General features: G+C 38.1%; 1 protein-coding gene across 1 annotated transcript in view; it reads right to left on the bottom strand.

The window, feature by feature from the left end:
* TANK (TRAF family member associated NFKB activator) overlaps positions 1 to 18,153 on the bottom strand; it is a 28,892-nt gene that overhangs the window by 10,225 nt on the left and 514 nt on the right. The window contains exons 2-6 of the mRNA XM_005415813.2: positions 13,426 to 13,565; positions 10,269 to 10,377; positions 9,289 to 9,401; positions 1,536 to 1,715; positions 250 to 320 (exon numbers count right to left, since the gene is read on the bottom strand). Coding sequence (XP_005415870.1) covers positions 250 to 320; positions 1,536 to 1,715; positions 9,289 to 9,401; positions 10,269 to 10,377; positions 13,426 to 13,524 — 572 coding nt within the window. The 5' untranslated portion in view covers positions 13,525 to 13,565. The remainder of the gene's footprint in view (positions 1 to 249; positions 321 to 1,535; positions 1,716 to 9,288; positions 9,402 to 10,268; positions 10,378 to 13,425; positions 13,566 to 18,153) is intronic.

The raw sequence follows: 18,153 nt of genomic DNA, 5'->3' as shown, positions 1-18,153 counted from the left end.
TGAACCGAGTGGATATCTTCCTCCCTCCCAGGTTAGCCCTCCATACTTGTAAAGCCCCAGCTATGATTGCACATAGCTGTTGGCTCTATTATCCTCCTGCATTAGCTCTTTGACCTTTGATGCTGCCCCCTACTGACTCCCTGCCCAGCCAGTTCTTAATGCACTGTGCAGAAAAGAGGGCAATAGCTGGCCTTACTCAATTGCAGAAAAGCCAAAAGCAAATTTGAAAAATGCTGCAGAAGTATTTACCTTTCAGGTGAAATACCAGAGATCCCTAGAGATAATTCAGGCTTATCTGGAACAACTTTCTTACTTTTCACCTTGAAGTAAAAGATGAAAATATTGAGCATGTTAGCATATTAATTTTGCGCTTCACCTTGATATGAATAAAAATCTCATGGGGTCCTTCACCTAGTCCTGTTGAAAGCTCTCAAAGCATTGTCAAAATGACAAAAGCAGTTTGTGTGAAATTCCTAGTTCCTTTCAGGTTAACTTATTAACTCAGTGTGGCATTTCTCTGCTTATACTCCCTTGAAACGGAACTAGTTCTAAGAATATTGCTTGATTGTAATTAGTTTTCAGTCATGTATAAAGTAAGATTCTGTCTTTTGTAAAAGCTTGTTACTCAGCTATTTTACCTCTTAAAAATCAATTTATTCACTGAAAATTTCAATGAACACATCGGAAGCTAATATGTCAGGAGTTCTAGCAGTTTTTAAAATAAGTTATTAACTTTGACTACCACCGTGTGGTTCACTCCAGTATTACATAGTTTTACATCTGCCAGGCATTAAGGGAAGTTTTCATAATAACCACTCACTAAGCTGCAGTTCCACTAGAGCTACATTACCAGATGGCCTGAGTAGTTCATATGTGCTCCAAGTCAGACATGAACTTGAGCACGCCTGCCAAATCAGCTGATTTCAAAGATGTGTAAGCTCAGAAATCTGTATAAGCTGATCCATTGCCTATAACCAGAGGCATGTCTTACCTGTAAGGCTGAAGTGCAGCTGCAGCTCCTGTAGATGCATTTGAGCTGCCTTACACCCAGCAACCTAGGATATAAGTCCTTGCCACAGTAAACTAAGCAATGCTTAGGAGGTCTAATAGCAATAAGTTCTGTGTTGCTGTGCTCTTATGCTTACCTGTGTTCACTTTAAACTAGGTAGCTAATATGTGTATACATGGTTAGACTCACACCAATGACTGCACTCTAGCTATCCCACAAGGACAGAATAGCACCCTGGATGCTATTCTGCAACAAAAATAGGGAGCTAATCTGGAGTTTTGACAAATATGATAATTTTCAATATATACCATAAAATAATTAACATACCAACTAACCAATAAGCATTTAATGGTGTTCCCTATGTGCTTTGTATAATTTGACAATTTCCTAGCAATTACAGAATGATGACATTTAAAATAAATTTATCAGAATAATTAGTATGAATTCCAAACATTTCATGTTTGAAAGAAGTAATAATTTACAAATGTTTGTCTTTATTTTATCTCTACTTGATTTCTTATCTTACCTCCCTTTTATATGTTGGCATCTGTATACTCTTTCGTGCTTCATTTAATTCTTGCAATTTGCTTTCCAGATTTCTTATTTTATCATCTTGATTGGAAATAATAGATAAAAGCTTCCTTTCCTTTTGATTGCTTTTGTCCTCAAGTTGCTTCAATTTCATGCTCTCACTGTCTAACTGTTCCTAAAAAATAATTTTAGAAACACCAGTACAATTAATAAATTTGAGGCTTGTGGAATATCACTATTCAGCAGTCTATAATAAGCTAAATGTAGGTTTTGCATCATAAGTAAGGGTCTTGTTTATTACATTAATAATTTTCAATTGATAGTGAAGATCTACCACTACACATAGCTGTAACTCATCATAGGTGATTACTCAAAACAACTGTATCTTTCTCAAAGTCATATTAGTGTTTATATAAAATCAAGATACTTTCTTGATTCACTTGCTATATCATTTACATTAACATTTCATGTATAATATTTTGCATATATGATACATAAAATAGTATTTAATTAATTTCAATCTTAGACCATTTTGAACATGTTGATAATTATGCAAATTGAGCAAACCCAAAACACAATCACACAATCACAGAATCCTAGAATATCTCCAATTGGAAGGGACCCTTGCAGGACTATCTAAACCTAAACCACAGAACTTTAGAGCATTGTCCAGAGAGGCTCAGTGCCATTACAGCTCCCCTGGAGAGCCTGTTCCAGTGACCAAGAGTAGTCTCAGTGAAGGACCCTTTGCTAATGTCCAGCCTGAGCTTCCCCTGATGTGACTTCATTCCGTGTCCTCGTGTCCTGTCACTGCTCACCAGAGGGAGGAGAGGAGAGCAGCACCTCCCTGTCCACTGCTGCCCTTGAGGGAGTCAACTGCGATGAGGTCACCCCTGAGCCTTCTCTTTTCAGTCTCAACAAACATGTGACCTCAGCTGCTCCTCCTAATTCTTGCCTTCACAACTTTTCACCATCTTGGTCACCCTCCTCTGGACATGCTCCAATAGTTTGATGTCTTTGTTGTGGCACCCAGAGCTGCACACAGTGCTCGAGGTGGGGCTACTGCATTGCAGAGCAGAGTGGGACAATCCCATCCCTTGCCTGGCTGGCGATGCTGTGCCTGATGCCCCCCAGGACACAGCTGGCCCTTTTGGCTGCCAAGGGACACTGTGGACTCCTATCAACTTGCCAGCAACCCAAACTGCAGGTCTCTTTCTGTAGGGCTGCTCTCCAGCCTCTCATCCTCCAATCTTTATGTATAACCAGGATTGTATTGCAAATATTTCAGTCCTATAAAGATTTGTGGAATAAAAAGCCCTGGCTGCTATCACTTTGATGATCCATCTAGTAATTCATGGAACTTTTAACTATGTGGGATTTTTGTGGAATAAAGAAGAAAATAACAAACAATTTTTTTTAATATGCTCAAATATAGTAGTTGCAAAAATTTTCAAGAAACAACTGACAGTTAAAAACTGCTACTATGAAAACCTTATGGTTGTTAGTTTATGAAATCTAGGGAACTGTATCAAGTGTCACAGAAAGTGTCCCCAAGCCCCATGATTGTCTCTGCAAGAGAAGTAAGCTCAAAGGGTTAACTCTTAAAGAAGAATGTATGTGAATATAGTCTGTCGACAGGCAGGGTAAGATGAAGAGGAAAGGAGCAACCAAGTGCTTTTTCAAGATCCTTTTGTTTTATTGTCAAATGGAACTTACATAGGGTGAGGTTGTGCATTTGGAGATCAGGTGGGTAGGGGCTACCCTGCTAGACAAAGACAGCCATGCAGGGATAGGTCCAGAGCTGGTTTACCAAGACACCAGCAGGCTAAGCATAGATGTGTGTACATACAGCTGACACAACTGTTTAGCCTCAAAAAGTTATACTAGCTATAGTATACATAGTTATACTAGGATAAAAAAGAAAAACCTGCAGAAAAATAGCTTTGAAGGCCTTGGTTTATAGTCTCAATTGCAACTTTGAATAGCAAATCTACAGTAAGAGCTTCAATGGAACTCCAGACTTGGGTGGCATCTTAAAGATCTAGATTAAGCCTCTTCTGCTTAGTGACTTCAAAACATTGCCTAAAAATGCCATGTTTCAATCCCAGCAAAACTCCTTAATCCTAACTCTACTATGCTTTGCATTTCTGACACGTAAAATTCAATTTCACATTTAAATATAAGGTAAGGGGATACAACTTCTCCTGTGTTTTCCTTCATCATTATTTGCTGGAAATCCAAACACCTAGCAAAAAGGTTTCATCAAAGATAGTACTTGCCCTTGAGGAACAATTGTATCTTAAGGACAGTAAAAGAACTCACTGAGCCTATGATACAGCATAATTCATGACTTTGAGACTATTACAGCTCCAAGTCACATGTGGGTTTTCAAAGGCCCTCAGATAACAGGAGACCCTGCAGAAATGGCCAGTAGTTCTCCCCCATTTCACTCACATCTGCAGGAAGGGAGGACAAGATTTAAGCAAGCAACAGAAAAAAGCCACATAAGAAGAGCCATGCAACATGTTGCAGTGAAAACATATCAGTACATGCTGATGGAAATCATCATTCCTGTGCATCATCAGGATACCAGGAAAAACACTGGAGAAACAATTACACCTTTTGGGATCTTTCAATAACACAACCCTTCATAGCTTGATGATCTTAAGAGTTTCCAATACTGTACCTGGCAGTTTGCAATGACATGGTAACCCTTCTAAACTGGCCGAAGATTACAAAAAAACTATTTGATAAACTTCATAACCTTTATAAATTTTATAAATGTCACACAGGTCTTTTAAGCATGCTGGTATTAGCTGTTAGCAAAGTGGTCACATATATATTATGAACAGATCAGTATATTTTCTTTTGCAGAGACTTTATAGGATCAAAGGACAATTGGAATTGGAAGGGACTTCCAGGATTCTCTAGCTTCTAATCAAATCAGGGTCAGTTACAATGTCTGATCAGGTTACTCAATTTAACCTTGAATTTCCCAAGGATGATGACTGCACTTTTCCCATGCCTGGCCATCCTCATGGTGAAATGTTTTCCCCTGTGTCCAGTCTGAACCTTTCCTATTTCATCAGCCCATTGTCTCTTATCCTCCTGCCATGCACTGATGCCTTAAGTTTTAACTTTCATATTTTCCAGATTCTGCACTGTTTTAGTATGTAACTCTGAACTTCATGTAAAGTGTTATTAAGTTCTCTTCACAGTTTTATTAGACAAAACAATCCTTTTCCAGCCTGAGAACCAAGGACACCATTGTAGCTTCAGGCCCAAAAAGTGTAAACAATGGCAAATTGAGGAGAGCAATCTGGGAGGATGTGACTTCATAACCTGAAGCTGTAATTGGACAATTAACCCCAATTTGTAAATGGACCAAAACTTACAGAAGTGTGAAAACTCGTGGTTGGGGTCCATCTTGGGTGGAGCCATGGTTGGGCTTTTGTACTGGCCAAGGTGCATCCTTTAAAGGCCTTTTAATAAATATCTACTTTATTCCTTTAACACTGTCTAGCCTGTCTTCTAGGCAGCCTCTCTAGGCATCAACAACCCCATTAAGAGCCCGGCTCCATCTGCCTGATAATAACCTGAATGCAGGTATGGGAATGCTATTAGCTTTCCCTGAAGCCACCTTTTCTCCAGGCTGGACAAGAGCAGATTTTGCACCTTCTCATGGGATACGTACTCCAGCCCCCAGTTAGCTCAGTGGGGCTTCTGCTGAACTCACTGTAGTTTGTCAATGTTTTTCCGGTACTGGAGGTCCCTAAGGCCAATGTATTATTCCAGATGCAGTGAACACTGAATAGAGGGAGATACTCACTTCCCTGGATGTGCTAGCTGTGCTCCTGTTAATACAACACAGGGAGCTGTTGCCCTTCTTTTCTGTCAGGACACGCTGCTGGCTCATGCTCAGCTTGCTGTCTAACAAGATCCCAGCCCTTTTCCAGCAGAGCTGCTCCTCAACTAATCAGCCCTCAGACTGTACTGCAGCAAAGGCAGGTTCCTTTATTTTTCCCTGAAGTGTGCTATAATGGTCTGTTTCGGAGGCTTCCTAAAATAAACAAAAGGTCAGGTAGTTTCAAGGAAAAACTCAATTCAACTGATGAACTATAAGTGGTCTCAAGGAATATTAACTGTGACTTTTAACAGTTTCCCAACAAACTTTTCTTTATTAGTGAGTAGAGATAGATTAAACAGATGAAGCAATAGGAGAAAAGGCTTTCAATACCAGAATTTCTTATATCTTATATTAGGGTCTAATCCTGCTGCATACATCGTACCAGCAGCAAATAACAGCTACACGCACAATATTATCAGCAGCAAAAAAGTCAAGTACAGCTTTCTTTGCATTAAAGACAGGAAACAAAGTGACACTAGCAAAGCTGGTATGGACTGGAACATGGAACTCCACAAGACTGCTGCAGTAACTGCTCTTGGTTACATAAGTAATTTTAGCCCTATAATTTAGAACATAAAGATGGCTACTATATGTCTGCCATTCCTCTGCCTATGCTCTGCACAAAAGAGCTAAATATTTATTGTAGGATGAAGAGTTTTGAAATGTATAACATTTGTATCATTCATTCTTGACACACAGTTTCTTCCTCCTTTTCATGGCACAAGACACTTGAACCAATTCCAGACAGCGTTTAATACTGAGGTTCTTGAACCAGCAAAATGGGATCATAAGCATGTTTTCTTGTCACAGGAGCTGACTTTAGCTTTATGTCTTATTAAGATCACAAGGATTCTGATATCTGACTGTTCTAAAATGTAGAAGCTTGACATCATCTCCTCTCTAAGGTTTTTGGTCTGATGCACAGCTTTGCCTCCTCTGAGACAGTGGCTGGATCCCAGTTCTTCCTACTTAATAAAGTTTAGCCAGGGTCTCAAAACTAGGCAGCAACACAGGCACCTTTGGTCTTCTTGGGCAGAGGGCTGAAAAATTCTGGTAATGTTGTATATAGTTGGGCACTGACCACCAAGCCAATCTGGCCCGCTCACTTCTTTCAGTGAAGACAAACGTGAACAAGCATAACCCCAAAGCGTTTTATGACACACAGGCAACAGACCTTGACAACAGCATATAAAATACACATGTATGGCCACCTACTAGAAAACAAAGAAAAGACAGCTCCTCCCTCATTTTAAACCTCTGAAGCTCTAATCATGCACCTATTACAATCAATTCAGGATTTCTATTGTCTTTACTGCAGGACAGAATACAGTCCACTGAAAAATCCCACTGGACTTAGCAAATGACAGTTTCAAAAGGTTTCAATAAACCCAAGCATCTTCAGCCATGGGAGAGACTCTGAATTTCAGGGACAATGTAGAGGACAATGGCTGTAGGAATAATGTATTTGGTTTAGAGCAGACTGTGGATAGAATATGAGTAGAAAAATACAGGCTTTCAAATGGGATATTCAAACTTCCAAATTTCAATACCTGAAAAAGCCAACACTTTATTGAATTACGCACAAGAAAACTATACTGGGTCAGTGACAGGATGGTGGATTTTCAGTTTAAGAGATGTCAAAATATGACATCTGGGGAAAAAAAAAAGTACAAGAAAACAGGAGACATTTATGATATATCCGTTAATAATTTCCCAGATCTTCTTAGTAATAGTTTCCATCTATTTATTAACTCTCAACAGATGTCTCTTCCACAGAGTTATCCAATTTTCCCTTGAAGCATGAATTCCACTGGCTTACTGTGGTTTTTTTTTTTTTTTCAATCAAAAGATAGCTTGTGTAGAGACACTGATGTATATCTTCCCTCATAGCCATGAAATGCATGGCCAAGACACAGCCAGAGCTAGCACAAATGTGTGTGCCTCTGCTGTGCTGTCTTGACATTTTTGTATCACTCTTGCCAGATCAGAGCAAGTTTACTAGATACAATACCAAACATCAGGGTCCTCCTTGCATTGGAAGGATGGTGCAAATATATCCATGTGCCTCTGCAGAAGGCAGCCTTTGTCCAGTCAAACATACTTTCTCAAGCTCCATGCTTTTTCCCAGTAACAGGAACAGAGAATAGGCTGGGTCAACCCAACTCTGCATGGGTTTAAATCTCTACACATCCCCTCTAAAACGACCTTGTTTGAATAGCAATGTGCCTGGGTTTAAGTGCATCACCTTGCAGACAGACTTAAATAGTTCCTTCTGCATGGAGGTATTTCAGAAATATTTCTGTTCATGGAATAGAAGAAGCAAAATCCAGATGAAATACCTGTTGCTGAGAGGTAACTGCAGCAATGGGCTACACAAAACAAATATGCAGATAAAGAAAATAATCTACATTCCATTTGGAAAATATCTCTAGAAATGCCGATTCCAGCTTCCCTTGCATTGCCTATAATCTCCTGTAGAGATCACATTATTTCAGTGTTTCCCCGCAAGATGAGCAGGCAACACATCTTCCTCTCATTCCTAACTCACTACAAGACTAAATTACTTAAAACTATTGTTCTTTAGTAAGCATTCAGAAAGAAGACTATGAAATACTAGACTTGGTCAGATCTTCATGTGCAACCATAAGATATAATTTTTTTCCAGCTCAACACAACACACTGCACAAATAGGCAAAGATGTTTCATCAAAGAATTAACCCTTCATCTGTGTTTTAATGCAAGTAAGTGCAAAGATTAGGAAAGAAATGACATCTTATAATTACAGATTCTGGTGTAGAAAAATTATATAAAGACTTTATTTTAAATAGAAAAGGAGTGTATAGAAATATTTGCTGGCTGTATGTTTAAAATGTTTGCAAAGGCTTAGTCCCATATAAGATTCCTTCAGGATAACTAAGAAAGCCCCAGTAATTCAATGAAATTACTTTTGGATTTAATGGAATTGCATTTCTCATAAAAAATGTGTTTCTGTGAATTTATCACGATTAATTTATTTGTAGCTTAGGAAATAAACCCTGAAATTGACTCTTTAATTCTAATGCCTGATTTCTCATAAGGGTCTTTTTAAAGACCCTTAGAAAGTCTCTGCTATTGAGATTCACATTCAAAAATAAGAGACTTTATGTTACAAGACAGCTCTCAAAAACCACAGTGAGATGATTTACAATAAGAACAATACCACTTTGTGCATTTCTGTCACTGTCTTTTCTCAATATGTAAAATCCATTCAAGGCATTTCCCAGCTATTCTGGGCTATTACTTTATTCTCATTCCTGTTACACTCAATAGGCTGTAGTGAAAATCTTAACGTTACTTCAATGAGGAGAGGCAGAAGAGACATCATCTTAACACTGGCTATTTAAAAAACCCAAACAAATCAGCATCTTCCGAGCAATGGATTGTTCACTTCCCACTCCACAACTTTTTGAGTGCAGATTCTCCATTTCTTGTAAAAATACAGAGACTGTTTGCAATGTGAAATGCTCTCGTAAGAAAGAAGAAGCCCTTCTATGGGTTTTGGCAAGTTAAAAAATAAGTAATCAACTAAGTTCCTGCTTTATGATCAAAACTGTTCTAGAGAGCTTGATGGCCAAACAGAGATTTCACTGGGAAGGACCAAAGATAATGCTTAGTTCACCTAAATAGGCTGCAGTGGCACAACACTCATGCACTTCATGTGTGATGTCTTATCTTCTTTTTGCCAGGGTCGGGATTAATGTGCGAGATGGTATTTCTTGTTCTGTTAAAAGGCACCTGTAAATATCTCACTTATCTTTTAGGTTCTCACAGCACAAAAGTGAACTTACTGCAGGTGACATACCTTTAGGAGTTTTTCTCTTTGCTTTGCTGTATTCAGTTTTTCAGAGAGCTGTCTGAAAGGTAAGTTGGATGTTTCAATGTCTTCATGCATCAGAATGTAAGGATGCGCATTGCCTTAAATTAAAAAAAAAAAAAAGAAAAAGAAACCACTGACTATCACTGCATTTTTCATGGTCAGCTTCTAAGTAAAAGCAAAATTAAAAGAAGCTAGACTTATAGCTTCTTTATAAACTTCTTTGTGTTCTTTGAGCAAGCCTTCATATTAAACAAGCAAGAGATGCTAAATTCTGTGGTTAGAGACAATGCAAGACTAAATCGGCAATAAAGAAATGTACATGTACTCTTAGAAATAAAAGTCAGCCACTTTGCTAGTATTTATGAAAACCAGGAGTGTTAGGCTAGTGTGAATAAATATTTAATGAGCATGGCAGATTAACACATGGTTACTTTGACTCTTTTCTCTTATTTGTGTAATACAGTCAAACAGTGAAAAATTATCCATCAATGACTATTTGATCTGAAAGAGAATTACCTGCTTATAAAGTTCTGGTTATGCAGTAAGATTTGCATCACAAGATTCATCTAACATATAAGACATATAATCATGGTACTCACATCTAGAACAACCCGAGATATACTTTTTAACAGGTAAATGTAAAAATAATTATGTAACAATTAAAAAAAAAAGTAGCAAATTATTTGAACCCATATTTTCATAACTTTTATTGGCTTCAGTGTAAGCAGATTCTACCTCTATAGAAAATCTCACCATTTCTTGAAGAGGATAAAGAGAGACCCCAGAAGTGTTGAATTTTATAAATAGATCTTGAAACGGCACATTTGTGTTAACTCTCACATTCACAGGAAAGTATGATACTCATTTGAAATATGTATATTGTAAAAACTGAAGCAACAAAGTCAGAACTATTCATCAGTGCAACACAGCATAAAAAGCAATCATGTGCAAACTGGAGTACATACCTCTATTAGCATTCAGAGCAGCCAACTGTGATTTCAGTTTTGCAATAATGCTGTTTTGAAGCTCTATCTTTTCCTGCTGTTCACGTACTTGCTGCATGTAGTTTTCTGTCTGCAAATATAATTTAATTAGCATTAATCTTATTCTGTTTTGACTAGGGGTCTCCTATTTGGCATATAAAAAGCAGCTCTGATTTTTAAAGATAACGGTAGTTGTGGTCGTCTGAGTAAAAACCTTTGGCAAGTCCATCTTTTTGGGACTGTAGAAAAGGTATTATAGGAAACAACCTCTGAGTTTTAATAACTATTTCAGCTATGGCAGTTGTAAAGGGTAACTTTTAAGTTAGGATTCTTCATTTATAGATGTAGAATACATTGTGCTCAAATTAAAATTTTAGTATTCTTCAGAATGCTTGTCAGTTTATCTATAGAAAAAAGTAATTTTCCCATGCATATTTTCTAACAAATAATATAAAAATAGGCTTTTAAAAATGTAGATTTTAGATGGAAAACAACAACATTGTTTATCCCATACAACAGATACTCTGTAAACCATTTTGACTGCCTATGAACAGTTTTGTACATTTCTGTGAATGTAGTGGACTAGTTTTTCTAACCCACATAATGGGGCTGGGGAGGAAGGTAAGCAAAAAGTTCCATCCTTTGTCTCCAATACTACAACTCATGCTGTAAAAGGCCACACAGACTTCTTTAATAATACTGCTTGTATTTCATCAAACTGTAAATTTTGCTAGACAGTCCATTAATTGAATGAATGGCCAGGTGGCAGGAAGTTGCTAGTATTCAAAACTATTATTTCATTAGCACATGCCTAATGCTGCAGTTACAGCAGTGCTAAAAACAAGCAAGAAAACTTGTGAAATCCCAACAAGAAACTTTCAGGAATGCACTGAATTTTTCTGAAATTAGGAATATGTCTATTACTGAAGAGGTCACCACCTGCCACCATATGGGACAAGACTCAGCATTGTTTTCACGTCTATTCATAGTTTAGCTACAGTGCTATCTAATTCTCAAATCTCAGCCACATTTAAATTCTATACCCTCCTACTGTCCACTGTGTTTGTCTGTAAAGCAGGCAGGAAAAAAATCTACAAGCAAAATTGATTTTAAAAGGCCAGGTAGTAGTTGTACTATGAGATTATTTTTTTGTTGTGTTTAAAAAAAAAAGTGATCAAAGAGCAGTACACTCCAGCAGCTATAAGAGACCTCATGAAGCAGAAAAATCACTGAGAACCAAATTGAAAATGTACAACAGCAATGTCTTGTCAACACTTCTGTACAGAGCACAGACATGACAGCTAAAACAGACAGAAGAGAAGATGCTTTTGACAGCCAGTGTGCACAAATTATTCCTTGAGTCAGATGGCAGCAACAAGTTACCAACTAGAAGATCTGCATGACAACCAACCATCCATCTGTATCAAACACCATCTGGCCGAGATGACTCTGGCTTCTGTGTGCTTGACATGGCTCCCAGCTCTAGAGACTGGCAAAACAAGTGGCCTATCGGTAACTTAAGTAGTAAACTGTTAACAACAGCATGGTGGACAATCCAACAGTGTGTGGAGGCCACACAATGAACAGAGGAAGTTACTAGAGTAAAGCACTGTACAAAGGTCATCCAAAAAACAGAGGAGTTTGGTTCAAAAAAAGCAACACAAATAATAAAACCAAAGTAATTTTAGTATCAATTCTTCTTGAAAAAATACTTTTGTTCTCTTTTAAAATCATAAAATTCAACTACTGAAAGTTTGATTAGGACAAAGATTTAATCCTTTATCAAAGGCTTTAGATTTTTAATTTCTGAACCAGTGAAAATGCAGAGAGCAATCTTGCAAGCATGTAGTTCACTTAGCACTGATAATCTCACACTTCTCTGGCTCTCTTGGAAGGACAATCTCATCTCGCACTCGATGCCTTGTTTCTTGGTCAGAAGATTCTTTCACATAGTTTTAGATTATTCAGGAGTATTAACTTAACTGGCTTTTCTTCAAATAGTTAATAGCTCACCCTACGAGACAGAATTTAAAAGATGCCTAAACATTCTAAAATGTCTTGCCTTTTGTTAATTAGTTGTAATTTCAGCACAAAAATCACACTGCTTATGCTTGTTATGTAAAGAGACCTCTACAGATTTACACCAGCACTGCTGCAAGACTATGAATAGAGACAGACTGTACAGTGGATGATTGCACACATGACTGACTTGAAATGTGTTTGTGCTGTGATGCCTTGGCTAGTTTATTTTGCCATGCAAGGACATAGCAAGACTGGGCCCAGATATCAGAATATTCTCTATTAGATCCTTCCCTGCTTCCAATTCTATTACTGCTCCATAACTCGAATGGAATATGGTTCATTGGCCCCTGAGCTAAGTCCCAGCCCACCAGCTCTACTGAGTATCAGAAAGTCCTGTAGCAATGAAAACACTCAAGCCTTCCTGTAACAGAGGTTCCATTGCTGGGCAGAATATGTATGGTAAAAAGACTATGACAAAGCCCAAACCTGATAGCTTTGAAACATGCTGTCCTACTTGAGAAGTTCTGGAGGAGTTTTGACTGAACTAATGTTTTCTGCAACAGACTAACTAAAACTTCAAAGATGCTTCTTAGTGGTCAGAATGCCTCCAGAAACTTTCTGTTACTTCATTAACGAATAAATGTACTGGTTGTTTTTAAAAGAGGAATACTTATTCTAGCAACTTTCAGGTACATTTGTCACAAAGATTTTTTAACTTAAGCTATTTACATTAATAATATAAAAAAATAATTTTTAAGAACGCAAGTTAAATTCCAAAAAGTACTTTGGTAAAGTTAGGAAAATTTGATATACATTTTTTCTGTGTTTACATTAGAAGATTTCATTAATCCTCCAAAATAGACAACACTTTTCCAACCCTTAAAACTATTAAAAATACAAAAAAAAAATCTAAGGTCAAAAACCAGAAACCCACATACTAAATTCAAAGCCTAATGACTTGCTTTGCTGTGTATTGACATGGTTTCATAATGGCAATTTCCAACTTTAACAGATGCACTACAGTGTGCATAGTTAAAGTGAAACTGGTATCTACATATACTACCATCCCTCATGTGAAAGATGGCTATAAAGATAGAATTCAGCTTCCAACACCTACTTTTTGCTGTAGTTCTTTCACAGCATGGTCCCTCTCCATGCATGCTTGCCGATAGGCTTCATAAGCTTTGTTAAGCTGGTCTCCAATGTTTTTGTCCATAATTCCCAATGTTGTTTCATCACATGGTCAAGTTAACAGACCTGAAAAGTAATCAGAAGGAAAAGGAGAGAATACTAAGAAACAGCAGTACATAACTAAAAACATATATAGCGTGACTTGTACCACTGTTGTATTCAACTGATACGTGCAGTATGTTTGACCATTAACAGCATAGCTTGAACTATAACTCTGTTCACCTCAACATTTAATTTTATGTCCAGGGATAGGTTTAAACAACAGACAAACAAAAGCAGCTTAACTCTTAATCCAATTCTGGATGTACAGAATGTGTAAATGTATCTGTAGTTACAGTTTTTAAGACTAAGACTTAAAATTGGTGCAGATTACCAGTAACCAGATTTTATGTGATCTCCAAAAGTTTAATGTTTGCATAATTGTGAAATAAAGACAGCATTAATGACCAAAGCTAAACTCAGCTTTTGGCATTGTGTGGAAAAATCATGCTCTGAAAAGCCAGTGTCCAGAGACAGAGTCCTGCAACTTGATTAGAATAAAGGGTGGGAGAGTACCCTGGGCCACACACCCGTGGGGTTTTCTCTCCATTTCGGAGGGCGCAGCCTCCTTTTATCCTGAACTCCTGGCTGCATGATGGCCTCTTCCTTATCCCACTGGCTGAGGTACTAGAAAGGTACAGCCTTCCCAAACCCCCTACCACATATTCCCCCCTTAAACCTGTCATTTTTTCCCCAAAGTTCAGAAACTCAAGCTTGTAAGGACCCATTTGTCTGTGTCAGGAGTCAAACTGTCTGGGCTGTGCAACAAACTTGCTGCTTGAAGTTGGTAAAGACATTAAGATCCATTTCAAAGATCTTAACACGGATACCCTCACCCATGGAATTGTTTGTAAAAACATTAGCACAAATCTTTCCCATCAGCATTAAGAAATAAAAAGATAAAAACTCAATTAGGTCACGCAAACCTATCCCATTCTGTGCCAGATTTGAAAATGTCAACACAACTTAACTCTACCCTAAGGTAGAGTTAAAACATCTTTTATCTAAAAATCAATGATACCAACCAGTATGAATTATGAAGACTTGGACCTTTTTATCCAATATTATGAACTTTTTACACTTTGTGTACAATTTCAGGAACAACTACCAAAAGCACAGCTATCAACTTTGACACATAAGACTAGAACACTATTAAATTCCAGATTCCAATTTCAAGAACTTTGCAAACACAGGTCATTTGCTTCTATAGTAATATATGACACTAATTTTAAGATCAAAATTTAGCATAATACAAGTACAATAGAGAACAAGTTAGTGAAGTCTTAACCCCCCGCCCCACAGCAAAAAAAAAAAATTATCAATTTAGCCTCTCCTTTATTTCTTATTTAAAACAGTGTGGACTGCCACTATCATCTCTCACTATCTCCTGGGATTATGCATAAACCACAAATACTGCTAAAGAAAGTGACATGAGGATAAACCCGGCAAGAAGAGTATAGGGTAACTTGCCTTGGACACTGCTCAAAATTCTGAAGATTGCAGCTTGATGATTTTGTTCATTTTTCCTTACTTTTGAATATATTCCCTATCATAGGGCTTGAATACACAAATGTGGTCTAACTTTTCTAGAAGGTTCAATAGAGTACTGTATGGACATCACACTTTTTTGTCCTGCAAATTTTATTTCACTGGTATGTTCTGACAGGAAAAGCAATTGTATCTCACCTCTGGCTTGGCTGTACTTCAATAGCAGCAAAGCGAATTCTTTAACGACTTGGAATTTTTTAGGGATCCTTTGATGTCATAAACATTACTGAAATCCAAGTTTACAAGTTTTGCATAAAAGGCCTACATTGTTTCACATGGAAGGCTTTGTTTGTTTGACTTGTTTTGTTCAGTAGTTTATAATCCCTGACAGTGCACAGTGTCTCAAAGCATTGTTAGTAACACAGGCTATTTCACCCACCTCCTTCCTCCCCCAAATGGTATCCCTTCAATAAATGGAATATTCATGCTCATATCTGGGGCACACCTTTGACTAAATGGGTAGGCTTTCTTTCCTTTTCAGACGGAGGACTGTTCTGTGTAGTTCAATGAATAAAATCAGATATTATATCTGCCTTCAGGGACAGGTGCTAAACTGCAGAGAGCATTGTTATAGCTGAAAGTGACTGAAAGCGTGTTCTCACAATCTTTAAAAGCTTGTGAAGTTTGCATCAGTATTGATTTTGTACTCGTCTGAAATCCTCCAATGTTAACAACTTGCCTAGTAAATGGCATGTCCTGTACATATGAGATAACTTCAAAAAATGAGTACAATGGGATCTAAAAAACTATGTTCAGCTTCTAATGGAGAGAATAGGGCTCAGCTCCATGTGACTCACAGTTCACAGAAAACAAATTTTTTAATTTCATTCATGCAAACTCAAACCTCCATTTGAACAGCAGTATTTAAAACTTATGCCTGATTTCCAGCCTTTTAGTCATTCATTGTAAATGGGAACATTAACAAACAGTGCTTCTGTCATTTGGACTGATGGTATCAAAAGTAATTGATCCAACAGGCGGAACTGTAGCACAGTGCCTGATTTTCTACTTTGGATGGAAAAATAATTTACTGGTAGCTCCCTAAACTTCAGACTCCATGCAAAGAAAGGTCAATGAAAGTCATTACTAGTGACACTTTAAGATGGCACTGTAACTAGAAGAATTGGTCCTATATTTGCCCCATATCCTAGACATTCTTCTTTGACCTTATCCTTCCCTTTCTTCCAGCACGAGCAACCTTTCTGTAAACTGTATCAGCAAACCAATCCAGTTTAAAACTAAACATGAAATGTATTTTTGCCACATTAGTTTTAATGCAGGTCAGATCCACAGACCACTTCAAATGGCACGGTAACACAAGGAAGCCTGCACAGGGACAGAAATCAGCAACAGGCAGACAGAACTGTGTTCAACAGCAGCACTGTTTTATGTGTTTGAATTGTAACATGAAGTCACAGCTGTGTAACAGTGTCACAGTCTGCACTGAGAAGGATAGGCCAGCCTTCCCACACCTCTGGCCGCACATTTTTGCTGCTTACTGGTACCGCAATCCGTACTTCTAAGCTACACAGCTGAGTATGCCAAAGTAGCTCCTTACTTGCTCAAAAAAGCAACAACAAACCCCCTAAAAAAACCAACCTCGGAATTAAAACTGGAGCTAGCTCACTGCAAGGCTGCTGGAGCACTACTACCAGCACAAGGAGGCAGTGGGAACATGCGACTAGCCGTGGGCAGGACTGCCGCAGTCTACATTTAGATTGGATTAAACTACTCTGTAGTCACACCCCGGGTTGCCTGCTGCTGGAATAAATAACTGCTTCTTATGTTATCTGTCTCATATCCAGAACTCCTTGCAGTTAGAAAAACTGGCTCATTTTCCTGCTTCTCCTCCATAGGCATCAATATTTATCAGGGAATTTGCCAACTGTTCCTTGTCATTTATCCTTCTCCCTGCATCCAATGAGGAGGAAAAAACTCCCTCCCAACAGCCCTAAAAAAAATCCCCAAAAACCAACAAACCAAAAACCCCAACCCAAATATCCCCGCTATTTTAATCAGTTATGATTAGTTATGCTGTATCCAAATGGCAGCTGGAACATAATTCAGCTCAAAGCTGACGATCCTGATCTTCAGCAACTTACACTGTGGATATTCATTAGATCCTAAAGGCTTTCACAATCATTAACAGCAATATATAGTCAGCAGAAATGCAGCACTACAACATGCTGCATTTATTCTAAGAGGGTCAGAATTAGAGGAAGAGATTAGTTACAGAGGTTGTCCTGCAAGTGCGAATACCTGTGAGTGCTATGCTGCTGGAGCTATGGCAATGACAACTGGAATTTCATATTTGAGTAAAGACTTGTACACTGGATAACCACTGGGTACAGCTAATGTTGTAAGACAAACTTCTAAGTAAGCAACAAACGAAACCTGCAGATTATATTAAAATACTTGCTTAAAATCAGAAACATTTTGCTGATATAGGTGGTGGGAAGAAAAGCAGTAATATGCATTTTCTTAGTCAAATGCCAAAAAAGCTCCAACACAAAGATTAGCAACATATTTCTGCTGCAATCCCAGCTAACAGCTCACCAGAGTTTTCATACTAGTTTTCATATTGCCTCTATTGCCATACTATTTTCATATTGCCATTAAATTATGAAAGAGAGGTTTTAGCTAATCATGTGTATGTGGACATTAATTCATAATACACTTTTCTACCTCTCATAGTTTCATGAGAGATGAGAACACAGGTGCCATCCAACCAAAAGCACTTCTCTACATATTTCTGCTCTCAAAACAGATGTTTCAATTGCTATATTTTCTAAGTTACACTGTCATCATCTCGGGAACTGGAAGCCTGTTGAGGTAATAATTTGTGAGAGACTGAGAGCTCATTAAACTTTTTTGTGTTTTGTTTTTTCCCTTATTTTTTTCTGAGTAGACACAGTTCCTGCTTTGCCCGACGGTGGGGCGCGTCGTTAACACAGCAGGAGCCCCCGATGGCACAGCAGGGTTAGAGCTGGGCAGCCCCTGTGCGCTCTGGGCTCGGGACGGCGATTTCCGGAGCGATGGGGTTCGATCCCCGCGCCTTGCTGCCGCC

This window comes from Geospiza fortis, unplaced genomic scaffold (genome assembly GCF_000277835.1).
Source record: "Geospiza fortis unplaced genomic scaffold, GeoFor_1.0 scaffold112, whole genome shotgun sequence".
NCBI classification, from domain to species: Eukaryota; Metazoa; Chordata; class Aves; order Passeriformes; family Thraupidae; genus Geospiza; species Geospiza fortis.
The sequence above is the reverse complement of the archived record's forward strand: the minus strand, read 5'-3'. Positions and strand labels throughout refer to the sequence as shown.